Raw genomic sequence first — 26,101 nt, forward strand, 5'->3', positions numbered from 1 at the left:
AACCTGCTCCTAATAAATTCATAGGAGTGGAATAATGGTGATACACATGTTAAACAAGTAAATTTAACTCTAAGAATATTATGAGCTAGACACATTCTACCTGAGATTTCTAACAATTAAAGTGTTTACCTAATGAGTCAATAAACATGAATATGGTATATTCGTAAGGCAATTGCTACCATATATTACTAGTTGAGTTGAATCAAATAACATTTGAAATTGAAGCAAAATTCAATTATTCATACAATTTTTAGCAACTCAAATTTGTATGAATTACATCACATATTTAGAGTATTTAAAAAGGATAAAACATATGTATTTGCTGGCATTATGTCTCATATTCACATATCTAAATTAGAAACTTTACCTTATGTTTATTACCAACCACAGATTCCCATAATCTGCATACCACACAAATTCCTGATTACTTCACCCTTACTTCATTCTATGTTGCCTTTGACATTTTGGACTAAAAATTGACCTAATTATCTTTCACATACCTTTTTGTTTACATATTGGTTTATATAAGCAGATGACAGAATTTTACATTTTTTGACATGTTAGAATAGAAAGGGTTCTAAAGATCACTTATTTGAGCTAAGTTACTTTAAACATTTAGAAACAATGGCCTTCTCAACCCTACTGCACTAGGAGTGGTAAAAGTCCATGTTAATAAATGAGAAGACATAGTTATGCCTTAGTGTCAGTTAATTGGTCTTGATCTACAGTTGAACTCATTGCCTGCTTTACACATTTCCCTGGTCCTAAGCTAGGGTTTAAAATAACAGCACATAGATTTCTACCCTCAGGTCTATTCCTTCCACATGTGTCTTTGACTAACTCATGGATTTTTTTCTATGAATAGAATCCAATGATTTTTTTTTTTAAGTTCAAGTGGTCTTATCTCAATTTTCTGTTGTTTGGAAATAAATATATTGATCTCATTTTAAATGCCAAGTTTTACATTTTGTTTCCACATGAAGATTGTATTTCTGACAAGGTTCTGAGAAAGAATTGCTAAAGATATTTTTCTATTTTAGATGAGCAAGTTGTTATGGGCAACAAGCTTCTTGTATATATTAGGTAAGGGATTTTTGTTTATTCATCTGTGACCATGTTTCTTCTGTACTTTCCTATATATTTAAGAGATTCTATGTCTTAGCCATATAGTACTTTTCATTTTTCTAAGTTCTTTTATGCAGAGTAGTGGTTCTTATGTTTGGCAATCTTTAAAGACATGTTTAGTTATATCCATCCAGGATATTACTGGTATCTAGTGGGCAGAGGCCAGGATGTCAGACATCCCACAGTGCATAGTGTAATCCCTGCAACAAAAATTACGTAGCCCAAAATATCAATAGGACTATGGTTGAAAAACCCTGATATAGGATATTTTATTTTTACTACCAGAAATTCTGTATGATATATAGTACTTCTAGTTTATATGTAAGGGCAAGAGATTTGTTTAAATCATGAAAAAGTGATAGAGCTAAAACTAGAATTTTTGTCTCTTACTCTTGGAGCAGAATTGATTCCAATAGACTATATTGGCTCGGAATTGACTCCAAAGAGAACTGTTAGCTAGATAACTGGTTGGCAGGAAGATAGGAAGGTGGCAGAACCTGTCAGTCTCATTTTAGTTCTTGTTTAGCATGAGGGTTAACTTTGAGACCCATTATACATTGTTGCATTGACTCTTTAGTGAGAAAGAACATTGTGTTTTCTTGGTACTTTATCATTTGTACTTTACACTCTTTAGAGTATGCTGGTATCCACTTGTCTCTAGGCTAATATTGAAAATTGATGACTGGTTCAAAGATTTTTAAAGTTGCTCTTCCCCAAACCAAAAAGAAAACATATTCAGAAGAAATTTATCATAATTCAGTCCACAAGGTAGGTCATTAATCATAAAGAAGGTCGTATTTGTAGGTGAATCTGCAAGAGGATCTTGGGATGTAGCTCAGTGGTAGAGTGCTGGCCTAGCATGCATAAGGCCCTGGGGGGAGGCACCACCACTGCAAAATAAGAAAAACAACAAAATAACAACATCAGCAACAACAAGAAGAAACTATAGAGTGAATTTTACCTCAGGTTCTAACTCTCCTTAAAGGCTTGTTCTATTGCAGACATTTTCCAGATATTTATTATGCTAGTTCATGCCCCATTTTTAAAATCACCATTCTTAAAATCACTGGTTTAAATGTCTCTAAGAGTGGGGCTTTTAACAGGTAACTCATAATTTAATGTTGCCATTCAGTTTTCTAAATACTAAGTATGAGGTGTAAGGGTAGTGTGTTCTCATTCCTTTCTGCCCCTTTAGTGCAGGAAATGGAAGCCACCACTCTGTCACAGGATGTGGTACTTCACCATCATTGTCATATCCTATATTTTCTGAACTGTATGTCGTCTTTTTAAAAAAAAATTTAGGTTTTTTATTGAGTACATAAAACATAAAATTTGTACATATTTAGGGGTGCCATGTGATGTCTTAACAAATGTATAGATGGCATAATATTTAAATCAGGGTAAACCTCTCTCCACAAACATCCTTTGTGATAAAAAAGGTTCAAAATTCTTTCTTCTAGTTTTTTGAAGTATACGTACATTATCATTAAATACATAACTCTACAGTAAATAACAGTGATCTGATTTTGAACTTGACCTAATTGACAAAAACTGAGCGCTTTTGCAAGTGATCAGATCTGTTCCCATTCTTTTCTTCTAGTTGTTGTCTGGCAGGTCGAGCCTATCCCCTTGGTGATATCCCTGAAGATCTTGTTCCCTTGGTTAAAAACCAGGTTGGTACTGTTTTCATTGCATTTTTAGTTGTTTACACTTCTTACTGAGATGCACTGAAGATATTGCATATGAGGATTATACTTGGCTCAGGAACTACTGCCTGTATAGGAGAGAGCCTACTTGCTTTCGCTAAAGTGGACAGTTTTAGCTCAGAGAGGATTTAAGAGAGAACTTTTTACACAGTGGTGATTTGAACTGAATTTAGTTTGCCTTTATTTTATCCAGATGGGCATCATTGCTTCAATAAGATACTTTATAAGAAGAGAAAATGATCAACAATTTGCTTTTCTCCTCATAGGTTTTCGAATTTCTGATTCGCCTACATTCGGCAGAAGCATCCCCTGAGGAAGAAATCTATCCTTATGTTCGGACTTTGCTACATTTTGACACAAGAGAATTTCTAAATGTATTGGCACTGGTAAGAAACAGTTTGATTTTAAGTTGTTGTCAAAGGCATCAAGGTGATAATTTTTTTTTAATAGAGAGAAAGAAAAATTAAAATCTTTATGTGAGTGTAATTTTTATGCCCTGGGCAGTGTTTCAGATGTTTGTTATTGTTGTGCCACCCTTATGTCCTCTCTAGTTACTTAGAGCCCTACCTCTCCTCTTCTATCGCTGTGTGTCTGTCTCTAAAGCATACTCATGGGCTAGGGGTAAAGCTCAGTGGTAGAGTGCTTGCTTAGTATGCATAAGGCCCTGGGTTTGATCCCCAGCTCCCTAGCACCAAAAACAAAACAAAGATAACCAACAACATATTATCTAAAACATATTCATCAAAAGTTAAAAAGAACAAGACTAATGTAGTGCATCTCTGATTTCATAAACTATGGCACCCATCAAACTGTATGAACAAGGGCTCTGAAGAAATGTGGTGATGATGACAGTGGAAAATAACTGGAGTTGAAATTGAACATGGAAGCTTCCTGCTGTAAAACACCCTTGTACCTGTTTAATTAGAGATGAATTTGGATGAGCTAGGTTTTCTGTGAAAATGTCCCTAGGGGAATAATTATATAAAACATGATGAATCATCCCATTTAATAGTATTATAATTATTTTTTTAAAAAAGCTTTTGGTAAGATGGAAAGTGCATTTATTTATAGTGTTTAGTGAAAACATCTGGCTCACAATTATGTGGAACACACATTTACCCAGTATCTGGAGGAAAAAAAAAAAAAAACAAGACAAAAAGGAAGCATACTTAAATGTTAATAGTGATTAACTGGGGAGTGCAGTGTGGCAGAGCCTTTGGAAACCGGAAACCCAGATCCGTGAATTTATAACTAGGTTGGTGTGGGCCTGTCTGATCCCAGCCATCCTGTGGAAAGTCAAACACTGGGAGTATTTCGCCCAGGGGAACACAGGTTAAAGAGGCAGGATAAAGCTGGGCTCTCCTTAGTTCCTTGAGTCTGAGACTTGCAAGGACTGACAGGGCTGACTATAGTGGATCAAAATTGGAAAGTTGGAAGAGGGTGTGAGGCTATTTTGCTCTCAGCCTGCCCAGCCAGCTGGTCTGACACCTACCAGGTTCCTGGGGGCCCACTTGGGCCAGCACTTGCTGGTCCTGGCACCAGCCTGGTCCCTTAACTCCCTACTCAGTCCAGCATCCAACAGTCCCCTGGTCCCACCAGGTCTGGAATTAATCTGGTATCAATCTGGCACCCAACATGGCCCTCCAGCTTCCCAGTCCCTAGTCTCCAGTCTCCCAATCCCCTCCCTGGCCCCCAATCTAGCCCATCCCTTGTAGCTTCACTGTTGACTGTTGGGTCTCAGTGCCTGTCTTTGATCCACCCGACACAAAACAGCAGGGCCCCAACATGGCAGGACCTCAACTCACCCCATGCATCACATAGCCGCCAGACTCACCCAGTCCAGCACTTATCTTTGTGACTGGCATGCAGGTCCTTGCTCCCAGACCTCAGGACCAGTTGGGAGAGAAGCACCTGATCAGGAATTCAAAAGGACAGGGGCTGGAGAGATTGAGATTGGAGACTGAAATAGAGACCAGAAATTGTGGGGCCCTCAGGCAATGTAGGGTACTAAAAACAGGCTCCTATATCACAGTGGAACCCAAAGGAGATTCCTGGAGTGCAGTCTTCCAGCATGGACTGGCAATTACTAGGTCCTGAAGGTGCTTTGACTTAAAATCTATAGACCAATTGTCATTTGATGAAGAGTATACCTTAGAAGCATATCTGAGCTTACACCCCAACTTGAGGAGTTCTGCCTCCAGGATTAACCATCTCACCCTAGCTATCCCATCCACCCTGAGGGTGGAGCAAGCATCAGACTCCAAACAATCCCATCTAACTGCTGAGAAGGGAAGCTGAGAAACTTTTGAGCTCCAACAGAAACAATTGTTCAATTTTTCATCAAGACTTTTTTCTCTTTTTATTTTTTCTCCCAAATTTCTACTATTTTTGAAACCAATTATTTTCCATGAATCAGTTTATTGAGGACTAGGATGTCTGAATAGTATATTGCAGTTTCACTTTGTATTCTTGCATTTATACTTTTATCTTTGTATTTTTAATTGTTTTTATTTTAATTTTCAAAAATTTTTATTATATATATGTTTTTTCTCTTATTTTTCTTTTTCCTTTGATTTTTTTCTCTTTTTTTCCTGCTAACAGCTAACCTCTATTATTCCCTCTTTCACTCTTCCTATAATTTTTTTACTTCTATCTTTCCTCATTTCTCATAAACATCATATTCTATACTACTCCTGTTTCTCTTTGTCCACCATTTGAAATTGTAAACCCTTTTGCAAACTTACAGTTTTTATTATAGACAATAACTGAACACATCATTTCTGTTTATTGCAACAAAACTGTAGATGTTATAGTAGGAGCTATTTGGTGTAAGGCTGTTTATTGTTTTCATTGATTGCTGTTATTATTTGTCTTCCCCTTAAAGGCGAGGTACTGGAAAATTTCAGGGACACTATAAGTCTACAGGTTAGAAACTGTACTGCCTCAGATCTACACTGCTAAATAGGTAGATACACAAATAGCATAAAAAAACAAGGGAACAAATTATCCCAAACAAACCAAGATGTGCCAATGATAGAATCCACTGGCACCACGGTAGAAGAAGTCAGAGAAGGAGTTTAGAATGTACATAGTTAAACTGACCCATGAGGTAAAGGATGGTATAAGAAGGGAAATCAGAGACAAAATTCAGGAAGTGAAAGATCACTTCAATAAAGAGATAGAGATTTTGAAAACAAATCAGGCAGAAATCCTTGAAGTGAAGGAATTAATAAACCAAATTAAAAATTCAATGGAAAGCATTATCTACAGACTAAATCACTTGGAAGACAGAACTTCAGGAATGAAGACAAAATATATAATCCTGAAAATAAAGTTGACCATGGAGAGAAGATGTTAAGAGAACATGAATAGAACTTCCAAGAAATATAGGATAACATGAAAAGACCATATTTAAAATTTATCAGGATAGATGAAGGTATGGCGATACATACCAAAGGAATGCATAATCTTTTTAATGAAATGATATTAGAAAACTTCCCAAACTTAAAGAATGTAATGGAAAATCCAATATAGGAGGCTTACAGAACTCTGAATGTACAAAATGACAATATACTCACACCAAGGCACATTATTATGAAAATGCTTAACATACCAAATGAAGGTAGGATTTTATTTTATATCTTTGTTTTATTTATTGATTTTTGTATGTGGTACTGAGGATCGAACCCAGTGCCTCATGTATTTGAGGCAAGCGCTCAGCCACTGAGCTACAACCCGAGCCTAAAGATAGAATTTTAAAGGCTGCCAGAGAAAAATCTCAGGTAACATTTAGGGGAAAACCAATTCGGATCTCAGCTGATTTCTCAAACCAGATCTTCAAAGCTAGGAAGTCTTGGAATAATATATTCCACACTGTGAAAGAAAATGAATGCCAACCAAGAACTCTATACCCAGCAAAATTAAGCTTCTGATTTGAAGATGATCTAAAAGCCTTCCATAATAAACAAAAGAATTCACAACTAGAAAGCCTGTACTATAGAACATTTTCAGCAAAAATTCCATGGAGATGAAATGAAAAGTGAAAAACAGCAAAGAGAGGAACTATATACTAAAAGAATAATCAGTCTAAGGAGAAACTAATACAAATTAAACCAAGATAACTGGGAATACAAATCATATCTCAATAATAACCTCGAATGTAAACTCATCAATCAAATTACATAGACTGGAAGATTGGATTAAAAAACAATGTCCAACAATATGCTGACTCCAAAGTGTCACCTCATAGGCAAAGACATCTACAGACCGAAGGTGAAAGGATGGGAAAAAGCATATCATTCACATGGTTGCATAAACAAGCAGGGGTTTCTATCCTCATATCAGTAAAGTGGACTTGAAGCTAAAGTTAATCAGGGGACAAAGATGGACATTTCATACTGCTTAAAGGAATCAATAATCGTAAGTATTTATGCCCCAAACAATGGAGCTTCTATGTATATAAAAAAAGCTTTCTGAATTTCAAGAATCAAATAGACCACAGCACAATAATACTGGGTGACTTTAACAAACCTCTTTCACCACTGTATAGAGCCTCCAAACAAAAACTGAACAAAGAAATTATAGAACTAAATAATACAATCAATAATTTAGATTTAACAGACATATATAGACTATTTCTTCCATCAATGATTGAATATAGTCTTTTCTCAGCAGCACATGGATCCTTCTTTAAAATAGACCTTATCTTATACCATAAAGCAACTCTTGGAAAATACAAAAAAATAGGGATAATACCTTGCATTCTATTAGAACATAATGGAATGAAATCTGAAATCAATGATAAAATAAAAAATAGAAGCTACTCTAACATCTGGAAATAAATAATATACTATTGCATGACCAATGGATAGCAGAAGAAATCAGGGATGAAATTAAAAAAAATACTCGGGAGGAGTCTTACATCTTCCCATGTAAACTCTCAGTGTATGCTGATACTATTTTGTACAAATACAGGAAAGATCATCAGAATACAATAGATTTTGGTACCAATTTTTAAGTAATAACAATGTCATGTAGTATGGATTATTCTTTATAGTTTATGGAGTAACTCAAAGAAGGATTGTGAGAAAAGAAAATCTGTAGAACTAATAATCAGTGGCAATTATGTAAGATCATTTCCATTTCTGTCTTTATGACCAGTAAGTTCAGAGCTAAATTTAATTGAGTATATATTTTACCTCTGATTTCAAGTATAATGACATCTAACTTATCTAAATGGTCTAAAAGGAATTTTCTCCTTCATTTTAACTTTGCCCATTTTTTAAAAAGCTCTCATAAAATCTTTTAATTTCTTGGAAGAGATATTGGTACCCTGCTCTCATCATGATAGGAAGGTGAGTTTAAAGTTACAACATTAGAGCTGGGTTGTGGCTCAGTGGTAGAGTGCTCACTTAACATGCATGAGGCACTGGGTTCAATCCTCAGCACCACATAAAAATAAAACTAAAAAATAAATATATAAATTAAAACTAAAAAATAAATATATAAATTAAAACTAAAAAATAAATATATAAACTAAAACTAAAACCTAAAACTAAAAAATAAATATATAAAAAAAGCCAAACTAAAGTTACAACATTAGCAATGCAATACAGAGCAAATTGGGGATGATTAGATTAAGATGATTTCCACTTATATTTGCATATGTAAATTATTTGTCAGTATATGCTCTCTATTAATACTCTAAGCATTTTTTACAATCAGCATATGTTTTCATAATTAATATTAACATCTGGCGGGCTGGGGATGTGGCTCAAGCGGTAGTGCGCTTGTATGCGTGCGGCCCGGGTTCAATCCTCAGCACCACATACCAACAAAGATGTTGTGTCCGCCGAGAACTAAAAAATAAATATTAAAAATTCTCTCTCTCTCTCTCTCTCTCTCCTTTCACTCTCTCTTTTAAAAAAAATATTAACATCTGGCTACAAAAGTTCTTCAAAGTGTTCTGTATCATTAATTAATAACACCCTATTATAAAATATAAATATATGTATGTGTGTGTATATATATATATATATATATATATATATATATATATATATGTGTGTGTGTGTGTGTGTGTGTGTGTGTGTATCAAGAATACCCTACTACTATATATTATGGATCATAGCAACATCTTACAAGTACTTGCATTCTTAGTATCCCTCTAAAAAACTTGAACTTTTCTTCTTTAATTGAATTTTAAAATTCTGAGATTTGCCATTATCAGATTTTTTTTTCCCATGTCAACAATACACCTATGGTCATTTCATGGTTATTTCTGACAAAAATCAATGTCCTTTTCTAACACCACTTCCAACTTCCTCTTTGGGTAACTCACTTTTAGGTCATTTTTGCTAACATTCCCATGCAAAGCAGTTTTAGACATAAAAAATAACTTTTGAAGAATATATTGATTTTCACAGAGGATCTGGTTTATGAGAGTTACTTTGGATTTTTATTTTACTACTTAAAAGTCTATTTAGCAAAAACTTTAAAAAACAAACAAACTTTTCTGTCTTCACAATGTGGCAGCCTACTCCACTTGTATAGATTGAACAGAACTTAGGTCCTCTGGCAACTACTTTCCCTGGCATGATTTCCCATTGGCTACTACCCAGGGTTCATTGACTAATAATCCTATCAAAGTTATAATTAAGATGTGGCCAAAAACTCCTGATTATTTTCTGAATTATGCTCAATCTCAAGAACCTCAATATGACTTCAGTCTTAACTCACTGCATCTTTTCTCTGCAGGATATTTCCACATCAGCCAATAATAAACTCCAATCTCCTGTTTTCATCAACTAAAAAGTAATATTGGTTTAAAATGAGAAATCTCTTAAGAAATTATTATATAAAAGAATGTTATTAGGATGAACAAACACATTGTAGTTTCTAAAATGACTTTAAAATTTCCCCCCATTATTCTACTGTACATTATAGAACTACCTTAATATGATTTCTACAATAAGATGAAAATAAAATGAAAGTGCAGTAAAAAAAAATAATTAACTTTGTAAGATGGGTCAGATTTCCCTGTGAGCATATATTACTTTTTTAAGTTGAATAATAAACTATTAAATTATTCTAAAAAGATAAGTACCCATCAGAATGTTATTATATCATAGCTTGAATTGGTTTAATTTGAAAATCTGACTTCAGCAGCCATAACTTTAGTTTCATAAAAAGAAGGGAAAAGAAACTCAGAACTGGAGGTTAGGTCTAGTTGGTTTAGACCTTGGACCTCTACAGGAGAACATAAGTTGGCACTTAGGCAAAAAGAAACAGGAAATGATGGGGGTTTGGGGAAGAGTGGTAGAGAAAACAAAGAATTTTGCATGATTTAATTTTTAAAAAATATATTTAGTTGCAAATGGACATAATTCCTTTATTTATTTATTTGTTTGTTTGTTTGTTTGTTTTTATGTGGTGCTGGGGATCAAACCCAATGCCTCATTTGTGTTAGGCAAGCACTCTATAACTGAGCTACAATGCCAGCCCTAATTTTTATTTTTTAAAGGCTTTGGTAGTACTGAAGCACAATTGGTATTATGTCAATGTCTGAATTATGATATTGGCATTTATAGTAAGGCTGCAGAATGGTCTCTTTCTCTTATTTGCTTGGAAAATATCTGAGTGCCTAGTATATTCTCTGTGTTAGGGGATATTATACTAACTGGGGGATGTATCCCTAACTGACAAGATGTAAATCCTGCCCTCATGGAGGAAGTGGAACCAAACTTGTAGGTAACACATTATACCACAGTGTAACACATGCCTTAGGGGAAGTGCAGAATGCTTTGGGAACACTTAGGAAGGGCACCTAAAGAAAATTAAGGAAGATTTCTTGGATGAAATGATACTCATACCAAATCTCAAGGATGAGTAGAAGTTCAGTGAAGAATACAGAAAGATATTCTAGGCAGAAGGTCAGAATATATTTTCAAAAGCCTGGAAATGAGACAGACCAATGAGTACTCAAGTAGAAAAAAGTTCAGCATGTCTGCATCTTTAAATATAGGAAAAAGTTCAGAAAGAAATATATATAGAGAGGCAGACACTGGCCTTGTAATCTGTAGTAAGAAATTTGGGTTTTATTCTACAAAAGTAGGTCACTGTTGAAGCCTTTTAGGAAGAGGAATATCATGATTTAAAGAGATTCCCCTCTGACTCTTTTGTCTTAGTCAGTTTGAGCCTATAACAAAACACCATAGATTGAGTGGTGTATAAATAAAAAGAAATTTATTTCTTACAGTTTTTGGAAGCTGGGAATTCAAAGGTCAAGGTGATGGCAGATTCTGTTTCATGTGTGGCCTTCTTGCTGTGTTCTCATGTGGTGCAAATGGGCAAAGGATGTCTCTGGAGCCTGTTTTGTAAGGTTTCTAATCCCATTCATGAGGGCTTTGCCCTCATGTTCTAATCACCTCTGAAAGGGCCCACCTCCTAATACTGTCATATTGGTAATTCAATTTTCAGTATGAATTTGGAGGGGGTAGAGACAAACATTTAGACCATAGCATATGGAAAATAGATTGAAATGAAATAAGATTGGAGATGAGATCTGGTAGCAAATTTTTGGAGTCATATAGATAAAACATAATGGTGGCTTAAATTTGGACAATGGCAATATGGATAACCAAGATGTGAAAAGATAGGGCTAATTATATAGTTAGATACAAAGGCTTCCAGAATTCTGACATGGTGAACTAGAATTACAGTGGTGAAATATTTACTATCTAAAATATTTACTAACTGAAATATTTACTATCTGGCTTTTTATAGAGAATGTCTGTTGACTCCTGGATTAGGATTTAGCTTGCTGTCATTATCATCCAGAAACCCCATAGTAAATTTTAAGGGACTCCAGAAAGAAGGTTTTATGCCTAAATTCACAGATTAGTTTAAACTAGGGTTTTAAGTCCACCTTTGGTTAAGCAACTGTAATTCTCCATTAAGACATCTTTGCTTATTATTCCTCTAACAAACATTGAATATTTAGAAGCATCTTTGTGGCATGATAATGTTCTAGCAATGATGTGCCATTTTGGTGGCAGTTGTTAACTACCACCAAAATATGTCATTATGTGTATCATAACATTCACACTGTAGTATGTCACCACTTAATTATATTTATAGAAACAGATTTTCAGTATCTGTTTCAGAACAGTGACTACATGCTGCCAAAAGGAAAGTGGCTAAGAAAATTCTTTTCTCTTTGCTGTCACTGCTGTAGTTTTTTAAATACATTTGTTAATGCTCCATGCTTTTGTGTTTTAGATGAATAGCACTTACGTTAGCAGATTGTACCCTGTGTATCTACAGAGTGACATCCCAGCAGACTGGGATGAGATTGAGAGAGAAACTGGGATGAGAGTGAGAGAGAAACGTGTGTTTGTGTGTGTGTGTGTGTGTGTGTGTGTGTGGCATTCCCATACGTCAAAAGATATAATTGAGAAATTTTCTATTGTATTTTCCTGACTTCAAGCAGGGTCATATTTAACCCACATAAAACATAAAAATATCTTCTGATTGAGCTTCCCAGATTAAGAGATCCTATAATCTCCTTGGTAACTCATTTCAGGATTTCTCAACTAACTGGCAGCAAAGCAGACTAGTTGAAAAAAAAGGGGGTGGGGTGGGTAGGAAAGATGGTGGAATGCAATGGACATCTTTACCCTGGGTACACATATGATTTCACAATGGTGTGACACTACTTCATGTACAACCAAAGAAGTGAAAAAATGTGCTCCATCTGTGTACATTGTCTCAAAAAGCATTCTGCTGTCATGTATAACTGATTAGAACCAATTTTTTAAAAGATATTCTGTTTTTCTCTATAAATAATTAGAGAATTCAAAAGTCATTTTTAAAGCACCTTTTGTGTGCCAGATAAGAGAATGAAAGAAAAGGCATGCTAATAGAGCAATGGCTCTTTGGAGAAGCTGGGGCAATTCAGGGCCCGTTTAAAGACCAGCAAGTATTCTGGTTTGAATAGAACTCTGAGGTACTCCTAAAAGTTCATAGCTATGAAATTCCATTTTGGGGGAAAGGTAATCTATTGGGACGATATATGGTCCATTGTTTTGTTGTTATTTTGGTACCTGGAATTGAACTCAGGGGCACTTGACCACTGAGCCACATCCCCAACCCTATTTTGTATTTTATTTAGAGACAGGGTCTCACTGAGTTGCTTAGCGCATTGCTGTTGCTGAGGCTGGCTTTGAACTCACAAATCCTCCTGCCTCGGCCTCCTGAGCTGCTGGGATGGACCATTGTTCTTGATTCAAGAAAATAGCAGTAACTTATTGCTGGGTGGATTTAAACATTTTCAGACCCAAATGTGCTAAGTGAAAACAATAAGAAAGATCTTGAAATCTTCTGTCAATTTCTTATATAGGACACATTTTAATTTCCACTATTGGATATTGGATAGAATTTCAGTTCCTTCATGTATAAATCCTGTATGTTCTAAGTATTTATGTGACATCCTGTTATCATATATTGCCAAACAGAATCTGGTATAGTCATTTTCTTTGATACATGTTATATTTAAAATATATTTGGTCCATTTAAGCACTAATATAAAATAAAAAGTACTTTATTTGGCAATGATTTGAGGTTAAGATATCTAACCTTTGTAAGTAGAGTTAAAAATTTTAACATTTAGACATTTTTACCATAATAATCTGTCTTTGAATATCCATTTTTCTAAATTGTCATGTAAATTATGGGAGTTATTTTTCATGACAGCTAATAAGCAGCATTTCAGTTGTTTCTAAGTAACAGATTGAATGATGTCTGAGTCTGTGGTATTTCATCCATCTGTTCTGACCTTTGTTTCCAAATTTCCTCCTGCCATTAGTGTTCTTTCTTTTCTTTACACACTCATAGCCTTCTTTGGGATAGCGTTACTTTTTCAAACACTTCTTGGTTGTATGATAACCACTACATATACATATACATATATATATAAGAAATATGTAAATATTTCTTAGTGACTGATTTTTTAAGAGAGAGAGAGAGAATTTTTTTTAATATTTATTTTTTAGTTTTTGGTGGACACATCTTTGTTTGTATGTGGTGCTGAGGATCGAACCTGGGCTGCACGCATGCCAGGCGAGCGCGCTTGAGCCACATCCCCAGCCCCAGTGACTGATTTTTTTTTTAAGGTCTTAGAAATATTAAGCACTCTAACTTTTTACTTGAGTTCCTAAAAGTAACTTATCATTAAAGGTGTATAAGAAAATGTAGAGTGGTTATCATATTTGGGAATTTACTTGGATTTTATCCACAAAGAATTTAATGTGTTTCCTTTTCAAACTTGGAAGTAATAATTACTTTTAAACATTTCTCCTTTTTAGACTTTTGAAGATTTTAAAAATGACAAGCAAGCTGTGGAATATCAACAACGCATTGTGGATATTTTGTTGAAAGTAAGCATTCAATGATTACATGTCTTTGTATTGATATTTATAAAACAAGAGAATTGAACCATTTAATATCAGGTTCTAAAATAATCTTGTTTAGTGAAGTTATTTGTTGCAACATGTCTTATAATTTTATTATGGTGTCTTGGTGCTCAAGAGCTAAATGGAATATTCAGCATTAATATTCTGTTTCAAACTGGATACTGGGATACAGAATACTACTCTTGAGAAATGCTCATTGTGGTAATTCTGTGTTATGTGATCATGTGCTTTGAGAAAATAATGTGAAGAATCTTCAGTGTCTTCCAGCATCATTTCATTGCTATGGTGGTACCATATTTTTACTGTGAATCTGAGACGATAGGTGACACTTAAGAATTATTTTAGGGGGCTGGGGTTGTAGCTCAGTGCTAGAGCATTTGCCCAGCATTTGTGAGGTACTGAGTTTGATTCTCAGCACCATTTATAAATAAATAAAATAAAGGTCCACTAACAACTAAAAATATATTTTAAAAAATGATTTGAGGAATACAGAGATGACCATCCCAATATGAATTTTACTAGATTCAGTAAAAAGCTATTTTGAGATTCATATTCTTGCTAATGAAGAAATGCAGAGACAGATTCCCGTCTTTCCCATCTGCACAACTTCCTGTAGGTTTTTTGTTGGAAGCTTAGAGGTTTTATTCTATTCATCTGGCTGTAAAATGGAGTTTTCTTCCTCTTAATGACTTTTAAGATTATTTTGGAAAAGAGACAGAATTAAAATGTTCTCTAATTGTGCATATCATCTATGCATGTATGTACCAGTGTATTACATTTATACTAGTTTTTTATAATATTCAAAGCACATTTATAGCATATACATTATCTCTTTGAACTGTTGATTAATCTGAACTCTATTTATTAAACTTGTAAGATAGGCAGTGATGAATATGAGAATAGTGTTGCTAAATTCCCAGGTAATTCCAGTTTAATCTAGTTAAATCTGGTTAGTATGGGAAAACTTCACCTGGATTCCCCAGGGACCTTTCTAAATGATCTCTCTATTCCTAATGTTGCTCCTTCTCTAATATTCTTCTGTGGCTTCCTGTTAGGTCAGTTGGATTTAAGTTCTGCTATGATTGAGAAAAAACACATAATGGTCATATTTTAATTGTGATATCATCTGTGGAAATTTATTTTTCTCATATAAATTTGGAGGTAGGCAATTTAATCTGGTAGAATAGGTTTGCAAACTTAATCAGGATTCATCTTCCTTCTGTCTCACTATTATACTTAGTACCTGTTTTCTGTCTTTTGGTTCAAAATGGCTGCTCAGGCTCCAGCCATCACCTCCACATTCTAGCCAGCCTGGATACAAAAGAAATTCAGAAGGAAATGTGTCCTGTCCGTGAGGAAGCTTCTGAACCAAAGGCTGAATGTTTTGTCTGATATGTGGGTGCTGATTCACAGTAGTCGGGGTGGGGGATAGAGGTACTTTGTATTATACAGAGGGGAGGGAGTCAACAGAGGAGTGGGGCCCTTGGGTAGGAATGATAGTAGAATGAATCGGACATTATTGCCCTATGTGCCTATATGATTACATCATCTGTGTAACTCTACATCATTTACAACCAGAAGAATGAAAAGTTATATATGTGTGATATGTTGAAATGCATTCTACTGTCATGTATAACTAATTAGAAAAATAAAAAGTTAAAAGAAAAAAAAAAAGGAAGCTTCTGAGAGGTTGTATACTATAATTCTGCTTGTATCATAATGTCCAGAATTAGGGTAGATGGCCCTTAGCTGCTAAGAGAGACTGAGATACATAGTCTTGTGTTCTGGTTAACCACAAGCTTATCTAAAAATTAGGAGTTCTGTTTCTAAGTTGGGAGGGAAGAATAGATGTTGGACCATGTTTTAATTTCATAAGAAAATGACAGTCTGGGTACTTTATAAAGAAAAGAGATTTATTTAACTCACAGTTTTGGAAGCTGGAAGTTCAAGATTGGGTGACCCCATTTGTTTCATCTATGGTGAGGGCCCCCTTGGCTGTGTCACGGTGTGGTAGATGGGACAGAGGGAGTGTGCAGAAAAGGGAACGATCACATGGTAAGTCAGGAAGCCAGTGATTCGGGGTCAGGCTCACTCTTAATATTGATAATATTTGCCTCAGGTCAGTGAAGAGTGAGCTTTGGAGATTATTTTTCTCATTCTGGTAATGGAATTGTACTAGCTTGTTAAAGCATTCTTTGGAGAGAGGCGATGAGAGTAGGAGTACAGGCAGTGACCAGAGAACAGGTAAATGGGCATCGTTAAGTGTGATGGCTGCAGACACAGAGGGAGGAAATGCTTAATTCATGATTTCTTACAAGATTTCCTAGGAAATTTTATAAGTACAGTCTCTGAACTATTTCAGAGGTAGAAAAAGAGGAATTTGTAAGATGATAACCAATAGAGACTTGCTGAAGTGGCAAGGAAATTGGCTGTGAGTTGAAACAGTTATCTTAAAAGGTATTTGTAGGGTCAGACAATTTAGGGGCTTCAACTTACAAAGCAAAGGGCTAACAGGAGAGAAAAGCAGCAGTGGGGCCCAAGAGTATAGTCCTAGAAAAGGGACCTGCACACTGAGATGGTTAATGGCTGAGGACTTTAAAGCTGTGGAAAGCTCTTTGAATACTCTGGACTGGAATGTATATGTGTGAATATGGATGTGGATAGAAAGGGATTTTATAACTTAAACTGTGCTTGTACTCTGATAATGGTTATACGGTTGAAGAAGTGGTGATTGCTGGGCTGAGACCTATTGATAGGTAAAAGTGACAGATATGTTACCAGAAAAGGCAGATCAGGAGCCAGGCCCTGGGGAGTGCTATATAATAAGATTAATCTTACACTTCACTTTGAATGGAGGATAGAAGAGAGAGAGTGGAACTTCTTAACAGGTGTGCCAGGGTACTATTCCCTAATTTGTGATAGAGTTGCCCCCATGAATTCAGCTAGCCCAAAATAATACAGATCTTCCCTCACAAATTTCTGCATTCTCTCTTTATTAATGGCATCATATGCTACTGGTCAATAATGCTCAAATCCGTCCTTTTTTACTGTTTCTTTAATGACACATATAGGAATCCTGTCCTGTCTCCTCTCTCTGCAGTGCCTTTGCACCTGTTCTTTGTTCCATTTTGGTGCCATTGCCCCAGTTCAGAACTCCTTTTCTCTCCGTGGGACCTTTGTAGTCACTTGCGTGTTGGTATCCCTGCCTTCTCTTTCTTCCTTCTGATATTTTTCCTGTATACTATTAACAAGATACTTTCCTAAGTACAGTACTGATCACAATCTACTTTCCTGACTAAACACATTTAGTAGCTCTTCAGTTTTCTTTTTTTTCCCCATATTTTTTAAAAAAGTATTCTTTGTTTTTTTCTAGATATACATGGCAGTAGAGTGTATTTTGACATATTATACATACATGGAGTATAACTTATTCTGATTAGGATTCCCATTCTTATGGCTGTACATGATCCATGTAATTGGTGCATTATAGTTGTACATAAAGGTGGGATTTGTTGTTGCATCTTTATATACACACAACAGAACAATATGATTTGACCAATACCATTTCCTGGTATTTCCCTTTTCTTGTGTCTTGGTCCCTTTCCTCTACTCTACTGATCTCCCTTCGATTTTCATGAGATTACCCACTACCTTTCTTTTACTTTTTCCTCTCTAGCTTCTATGCATGGCTCTCTAATTTTCTGTAGACTAAATTCAGATTCCTTAGGGTGGCAAGTCTTCTTAGTCTGATTTTTCCTCTCCCTTCAGGCATGCTGCTGCATCCTAATGGAACTTTACAGTTTCCGGAACAAACTGTGTCCATGCTGTTGCTCACACTCTTCTCTCTGCTGACATTTCCCCTGCCAGAGGTTCTGTGTGGCTTTTCTGCTTAGCTTAAAAGCTGTTTTTCTCATTTCTTCTCAAATTCCTTCATAAGCCAATTCAACTAAATTTTCTGCACTGTAAAATTATTTGTGCCCTTATAATAGTGTAATTGTATAATGTCTTTTATTTAATGTGTTTACCCATCTTGCTTCTTTTCTAGTTCATAATTCCCTTAAAAGCTCCTGTCAGAGCCCCTGGGGATTCAGGAAATGAGGGCTGAATTAAAGCAAAGTACTGACTGGAATTTGGTTACTCTGTGTGGTTGTAAAAATATCTGTTGTACATAACAGCAGCTCAAGAACTTCTTAGTAACAAGGCAGCCCGGCTGTAACTGATTTCTTTTTCTGGGGTGCCTTTACTGGATGGTTATCTCATTTTAAACCCCAAAGCAACTCTCTTCATCTCTTGTTGATAGACATATTTTTAATAGGGTTATTTAAATTTAACTTTACTAGAATTCTATAAGAATTCCAGAGGGAAACATGATTACTATTTCTTTGAACTCTTATATTCCCTCTTTAACAATTTAGTTCTCTTTCAAATTGTGCTAGATATATGCTCAAAGTCACTAAAATGTTTTCCTTTCAGAGCATGCAAGTAGTTATGCTCCTTCTTTGAATGGTATTGAACTAATTTTTGCACAGTCAATTAAAGAATCTTTTCATGAGTCTTTAGTAATGAGGCTCCCCCCTTCTAATTGTATATTTTTATTTGCATCAAACCGGATAATGTATTGAATAAATGGTTTCTTTGGCTCACCAGGTTATGGTGGAGAATTCAGATTTTACTCCCTCACAAGTAGGGTGTCTCTTTACGTTCCTTGCTCGACAGCTTGCAAAACCTGACAATACCTTGTTTGTGAACAGAACCCTCTTTGATCAGGTAAGTGTCTTAAAAGTGAGGACCAGAATTTTTTCTCTGTTTACTGTTCATAGAAAGTATACTGGATTGCCCTGTTTCTTAAAATGACAGACTATTAGATAAATGTCTTATCAAGGACAGGCATGTTAAGGTTTTGGATCTAAATTCTGTGTGTGTGTGTCTGTCTGTCTGTCTGCCTGCCTGCCTGCCTTAATGATGTGTTCTCGGTAATAAGACTTTGCCTAAACACTAGGTATTATGGGAGTGTGATTATTAGAGATTTTGTTTTCTCATTTATTTTCTTGCTGTAAATTACCTAGAAATATTGGCTCAAGATATTTCTGATTTGAGAATTACCTCTTCAAGCTGGGCATAGTGCCACACATCTGTTTTCCAGCAACTTAGCAAGGTCCTAAGCAAATTAGTGAGACTCGATCTCAAAATGAAAAATAAAAAGGACTGGGGGATGTAGCTCAGTGGTTCAACTGAAAAAAAAGTCACCCCATCATTATTGGTAGTAAGACTATGTTGATGAAAAGATTACTTATGGAAAAGCTAAAGGTATTACTTACTTACTGAAGGTATCTTCTAATCTCCCTTAAATATCTCCTACATATCCATAGGTGACAAAGAAAACACTTTTGGTGGGAGAAAGTAGCCCATAATGACTAACATTTTACTGAGCCCTTCATAGTACCAGGCACTGCTTAAAGCTTTTAATGTACATGTTTAACTCAATCTTCGTAATGATTTTGAAATAGGTGCCATTATGCTCATTTTACAGATGATGCCTGGAGAGGTTAAATAACTCACCCAGTCATACTTAGTGATATTAATAGTAATGCTATTGTCATGTATTGGTAAGGTTAGGATTTAAATCCAAGTGTCCAGCATAAGGTCCATGCTTGCTCCATTTATGGAATCCAGGAACTTAAGGTATACAGCTGACACTTCCTTCTAGCTGTGTTTCTGAACAATAAAGAAACATGTGCATTTGTCACGTATGAAATGGTTTGCATGATTGACTTTCATGTTTTCATGTACTGGGCAGTTGGTTGGGAAGGTCCTGCATATTGTGATATTTGTTATGGCCAAGTGTGAATAAATTTTTGATATTGAAAAGATAGTTATTGCTGTTTCCATTGTGACAGTGTTATAGTATGAGTGCTGATATTCAGTAAAGATTACCTTTTCTTTGGCCAGGTACTTGAATTCCTCTGTAGTCCTGATGATGACTCCCGACACTCTGAAAGACAGCAGGTTTGAACTCCTAGAATTTATTTTACTAAAGGATGGGAAAAAAGTCAGAGTAAGCTAGAAAGAACTCTTTTGTGCTAGGCCTCTCTAGACAGAAGGGAGAAAGAACTTGTGCCAAATTGTAACTCTAAACTAAAGATAGTGGCAACCAGAAAATAGTGTGGGTGCTTGTGTAAGGAACTTATATCAGACTAAATACCTAGACAGGGGCCTGTCTTGCATACAGCATGACTCCAAAGAGAATACTTCATCTTTGCCTTTATGTAACAATAGTTTGTACTGCTGTCCTCTGCATTCCACCAGTATCATCAGTCTAGTAAACACTGCTGGTTGCTCTGGCCCTGAACCAAAAAGGCTACAGGATTCTTTGTGTTGGCACACTAAATTTTGGGAGTTCCTTATGTTCCCATGCCTTAGGGTTTATCATTCTGCAGACTATAATCTGTCTCCCCCTCCATTAGTCTCTGTGAGATAACGACTGATTACCTCTTCCCTCTGTTCATACCACTTTGTTGAGGGTCCTTTCTTGGAGTAAAATTCTTTGAAAGCTCATGCATTGTAAAGCTGAGCACTAAGAGACTCAGCCTACATAAAATTGATAGCCAAACTTTGTCAGGTAACTAAACTAAAAAAGTTAAGTATTTTGAGGGTTGTGCTGACTTGTGGTTGTAGCACACAGCTCACAAGTTGAGACTCAAATGAAGAGCATAAAATTACGGCAGTAACCCCTTTGTCTGCAAAGCTGTGTCCCAGAGATTACTGCAGTCTATCTTTTTTTTCCTGATTTGTCTTTTTTAAATTTTTTTATTGTTAGTTGTTCAAAACATTATATAGTTCTTGACATATCATATTTCACACTTTGATTCAAGTGGGTTATGAACTACCATTTTTACCCCGTATACAGATTGCAGAGTCACATCAGTTACACTTCCATTGATTTACATATTGCCATACTAGTCTGTTGTATTCTGCTGCCTTTCCTATCCTCTACTATCCCCCCTCCCCTCCCCTCCCCTCCCCTCTTCTCTCTTTACCCCCTCTACTATAATTCATTTCTCCCCCTTGCATTCTTTTTCCCTTTCCCCTCATTTCCTCTTGTATGTAATTTTGTATAACCCTGAGGGTCTCCTTCCATTTCCATGCAATTTCCCTTCTCTCTCGCTTTCCCTCCCACCTCTCATCCCTGTTTAAAGTTAATCTTCTTCTCATGCCCTTTGTCCCTACTCTGTTCTTAGTTACTCTCCTTATATCAAAGAAGACATTTGGCATTTGTTTTTTAGGGATTGGCTGGCTTCACTTAGCATAATCTGCTCTAATGCCATCCATTTCCCTCCAAATTCTATGATTTTGTCATTTTTTAATGCAGAGTAATACTCCATTGTGTATAAATGCCACATTTTTTTTATCCATTCATCTATTGAGGGGCATCTAGGTTGGTTCCACAGTCTTGCTATTGTGAATTGTGCTGCTATGAACATCGATGTAGCAGTGTCCCTGTAGCATGCTCTTTTTAGGTCTTTAGGGAATAGACTGAGAAGGGGAATAGCTGGGTCAAATGGTGGTTCCATTCCCAGCTTTCCAAGAATTCTCCATACTGCTTTCCAAATTGGCTGCACCAATTTGCAGTCCCACTAACAATGAACAAGTGTACCCTTTTCCCCACATCCTCGCCAGCACTTGTTGTTGTTTGACTTCATAATGGCTGCCAATCTTACTGGAGTGAGATGATATCTTAGGGTGGTTTTGATTTGCATTTCTCTGACTGCTAGCAATGTTGAGCATTTTTTCATGTACTTGTTGATTGATTGTATGTCCTCCTCTGAGAAGTGTCTGTTCAGGTCTTTGGCCCATTTGTTGATTGGGTTATTTGTTATCTTATTGTCTAATTTTTTGAGTTCTTTGTATACTCTGGATATTAGGGCTCTATCTGAAGTGAAAACTAGGGATAACAGGAACATACCTTAACATTGTAAAAGCAATCTATGCTAAGCCTCAGGCTAGCATCATTCTGAATGGAGGAAAATTGAAGGCATTCCCTCTAAAATCTGGAACAAGACAGGGATGCCCTCTCTCACCACTTCTGTTCAACATAGTTCTCGAAACACTGGCCAGAGCAATTAGACAGACGAAAGAAATTAAAGGCATAAAAATAGGAAAAGAAGAACTTAAATTATCACTATTTGCAGATGACATGATTCTATACCTAGCAGACCCAAAAGGGTCTACAAAGAAAGTATTAGAGCTAATAAATCAATTTAGCAAAATGGCAGGATATAAAATCAACACGCATAAATCAAAGGCATTCCTGTATATCAGCGACAAATCCTCTGAAATGGAAATGAGGAAAAACACTCCATTCACAATATCCTCAAAAAAAATAAAATACTTGGGAATCAACCTAACAAAAGAGGTGAAAGACTTATACAATGAAAACTACAGAACCCTAAAGAGAGAAATAGAAGAAGATCTTAGAAGATGGAAAAATATACCCTGTTCATGGATAGGCAGAACTAACATCATCAAAATGGCGATATTACCAAAAGTTCTCTATAGGTTTAATGCAATGCCAATCAAAATCCCAACGGCATTTCTTGTAGAAATAGAGAAAGCAATCATGAAATTCATATGGAAAAATAAAAGACCCAGAATAGCAAAAACAATACTAAGCAGGAAGTGTGAATAAGGTGGTATACCGATACCAGACTTCAAACTATACTACAGAGCAATAGTAACAAAAACAGCATGGTACTGGTACCAAAACAGGCGGGTGGACCAGTGGTACAGAATAGAGGACACAGAAACCAATCCACAAAACTACAACTATCTTATATTTGATAAAGGGGCTAAAAGCATGCAATGGAGGAAGGATAGCATCTTCAACAAATGGTGCTGGGAAAACTGGAAATCCATATGCAACAAAATGAAACTGAATCCCTTTCTCTCGCCATGCACAAAAGTTAACTCAAAATGGATCAAGGAGCTTGATATCAAATCAGAGACTCTGCGTCTGATAGAAGAAAAAGTTGGCTCAGATCTACATATTGTGGGGTCGGGCTCCAAATTCCTTAATAGGAAACCCATAGCACAATAGTTAATAACTAGAATCAACAAATGGGACTCACTCAAACTAAAAAGTTTTTTCTCAGCAAAAGAAACAATAAGAGAGGTAAATAGGGAGCCTACATCCTGGGAACAAATCTTTACTACTGCAGACTATCTTAAGAAAGAACAGCTGCTAAGGTGTTGTTTACCTCATAAATTATATTGAACTAATGATATTGAGGGTCCCCTCATTTTGTCCTTGTTTTCTCTATTGGCAGCAAATGAAGATCATGGTATGCATGATATTATCTACATAAAATGATAAAAACATTTAATATAATAACTAAACAGAAAGAAAAGCCAAATCTATATATATGCCAAACACCTTGGAATGTCATCATATTATGATATATATATATATATATATATATATATATATATATATATATATAAATTAATTAATTACTGGGTGTCCACTTTGAGATTATCTAGTTCTCCCCCTTGCCTCATTTTAGAAACATAAAAACCATTGAAGTAAGTTGTTCAAGGTCATAGTTAAGATTAGAACAGAACTTCTTCTAACCCAACACTCATTCTCTTGTTATTTATCAAATTTTGTTTATGAAGTATTTCTTAGTGTATTTCATTGGTATGCTGATAAATGTGTAACAACTGCTTCTCCAAATATACTTCTGACATGAATGAATATTGGTTGATATTTTCACTTATGTAAATGTCCAAGATGGAAGTCAGAAAGCATGTCAGAACTTTACTCACTCATCAGTGAATGCTTGCTGAAATAGAAAAATTTTTGAGTATTGGACAAATAATGCCTCAGTTTTTTGTTTTCTTCACAATGCAGTGCCTATAGACATTCACACCTTTTAAGTTTAATTGCCTTATTCATATTTTTATCACTTTCTTAACCAGGGATTTGTAAACTTTCTCCATAAAGAGCCAAAGATTAAATATTTTAGATTTTGTGGGACACACACACACACACACACACACACACACACATATATATATATATATATATATATATATAATCTTTCTTTCTTTCTTTCTTTCTTTCTTTCTTTCTTTCTTTCTTTCAACTATCCTTTTAAATTTTATTGTTTAGGGCTGGGGCTCAGTGGTAAAGCACATGTGAGGCACTGTATTCAATCCTCAGCACCACATAAAACAAATAAAGATGTTGTATCCATCTACAATTAAAAAAAAATTAAATGGAATATTTAGCCAGATAAGAAGGTGCATGTCTGTATTCCCAGCAACTGGGGTGGCTGAGGTAGGAAGATTGCAAGTGCAAGACCAGTTTGGGCAACTTGGTGAGACCCTGTTTCAAAATGAAAAATTTTAAAAAGGGTTGGGGAGTAGCTCAGTGGTAGAGTACCCTTGGGTTCAATCTTCAGTACCAGGAAAGAAAAAAATAACATTTTAATACCATTTTGCTAATTTGTAGCATTTGCCAATTTCCATGGTTTAAGTACTGTCACTGTGGCTGAATGAATTTACTAAAGTGTTGTCACTGAACATGGAGTTGAAAAGATGCACAGTAGCACATTTATTTATAATATTTCTACCATTTAGATGCAGTTACAGTAGATGTAAATAACCTCAAGTGTATATAGTATAAAATACAATAAAACATTTAGGAATGGGTGACTTTTGAATATCAGTTATCTTTGTTTTTAATTTATTTAATTGTTAATATAATTTGATTTTTCATAGAACCTTTTTTAATAATGAGTTTGCAAAATTCTTGAAAATTTAACAGTTTCAGTGTATTGCTAAGATGAACTTCTCCAATGACATTTTTATTATTGTATTTCAAATTGGCACAGCAGATACAATTCACTTCATATTTATTATATATAACAGTACATTATGTGCTCCAAATGGACTAAATTTGGGTTCTAAAATGTACAATTTGGATAGTTTTTATTTAATTTGAAATAATAAAAATTTATTATGTTAAAAAATAATTTTATTAGATGGTTTCTTAAAGTTCTGGGAATGGTCACGTTACTCTGGATCCTGAATTTAGATGCCAGAGAGACCTTTCTCATACTGTTCTAATGACTGTGTAATGCCTCAGTTGTTTTTTGAGGTTTATTTAAAGTATTGATGAACCCTGCTCAACATTCTAATCCTTTTTTTATTCATTTACTTAGGATGGTAAAAATTATATGAGCTGTGATATTTTTTTTTATTGTTGTAAAATATACATAACATAAATGTACCATTTTAAGCATACAGTCTGGTGGTATTAGGTATATTCACATTGTTGTAAAATCATCATCACCATCCATTGCCAGAACTTTTTCATCTTCCCAAACTGAACTTTTTGCATTGAACAGGTACTCCCCATTCCTTAATCCCCCATCCCCTGACAGCCATCCTTCTACTTTCTGACTTTGGATATTCTTATTCTAGATTTCTTACATAAGTGCAATTACACAGTATCTGTCCTTTTGTTTTTAACTTATTTCACTTATTAAAATGTCTTTGAATTTATCCATGTTTCACCATATGTCAGAATTTTCTTCCTTTTTTAAAGCCAAATAATATCACATTGTATGTATATATTGAATTTTGTTTATCCATTCACCTTTGATAGACCTTTAGGTCATTTCTGTGTTTAGAATATTTTGCATAGTGCTATTATGAAAAAAAACCAATGTTTTGTTTTTTAAATTAGCATGTAAACATCGATACTATATGTGGACAACAGATTTTTTTAACTTATTT

General features: G+C 35.2%; 1 protein-coding gene across 2 annotated transcripts in view; it reads left to right on the forward strand.

The window, feature by feature from the left end:
• Window positions 1-26,101, forward strand: part of VPS8 (VPS8 subunit of CORVET complex) — a 271,364-nt gene that overhangs the window by 105,043 nt on the left and 140,220 nt on the right. For both annotated transcript variants that reach the window (XM_081301471.1, XM_081301472.1), the window contains exons 25-30: window positions 1,041-1,083; window positions 2,726-2,798; window positions 3,098-3,217; window positions 14,195-14,266; window positions 18,950-19,069; window positions 20,252-20,308. In XM_081301471.1, coding sequence (XP_081157597.1) covers window positions 1,041-1,083; window positions 2,726-2,798; window positions 3,098-3,217; window positions 14,195-14,266; window positions 18,950-19,069; window positions 20,252-20,308 — 485 coding nt within the window. The remainder of the gene's footprint in view (window positions 1-1,040; window positions 1,084-2,725; window positions 2,799-3,097; window positions 3,218-14,194; window positions 14,267-18,949; window positions 19,070-20,251; window positions 20,309-26,101) is intronic.

This window comes from Spermophilus citellus (assembly GCF_964194105.1).
Source record: "Spermophilus citellus genome assembly, chromosome: 7".
In the NCBI taxonomy this organism is placed as follows: domain Eukaryota; kingdom Metazoa; phylum Chordata; class Mammalia; order Rodentia; family Sciuridae; genus Spermophilus; species Spermophilus citellus.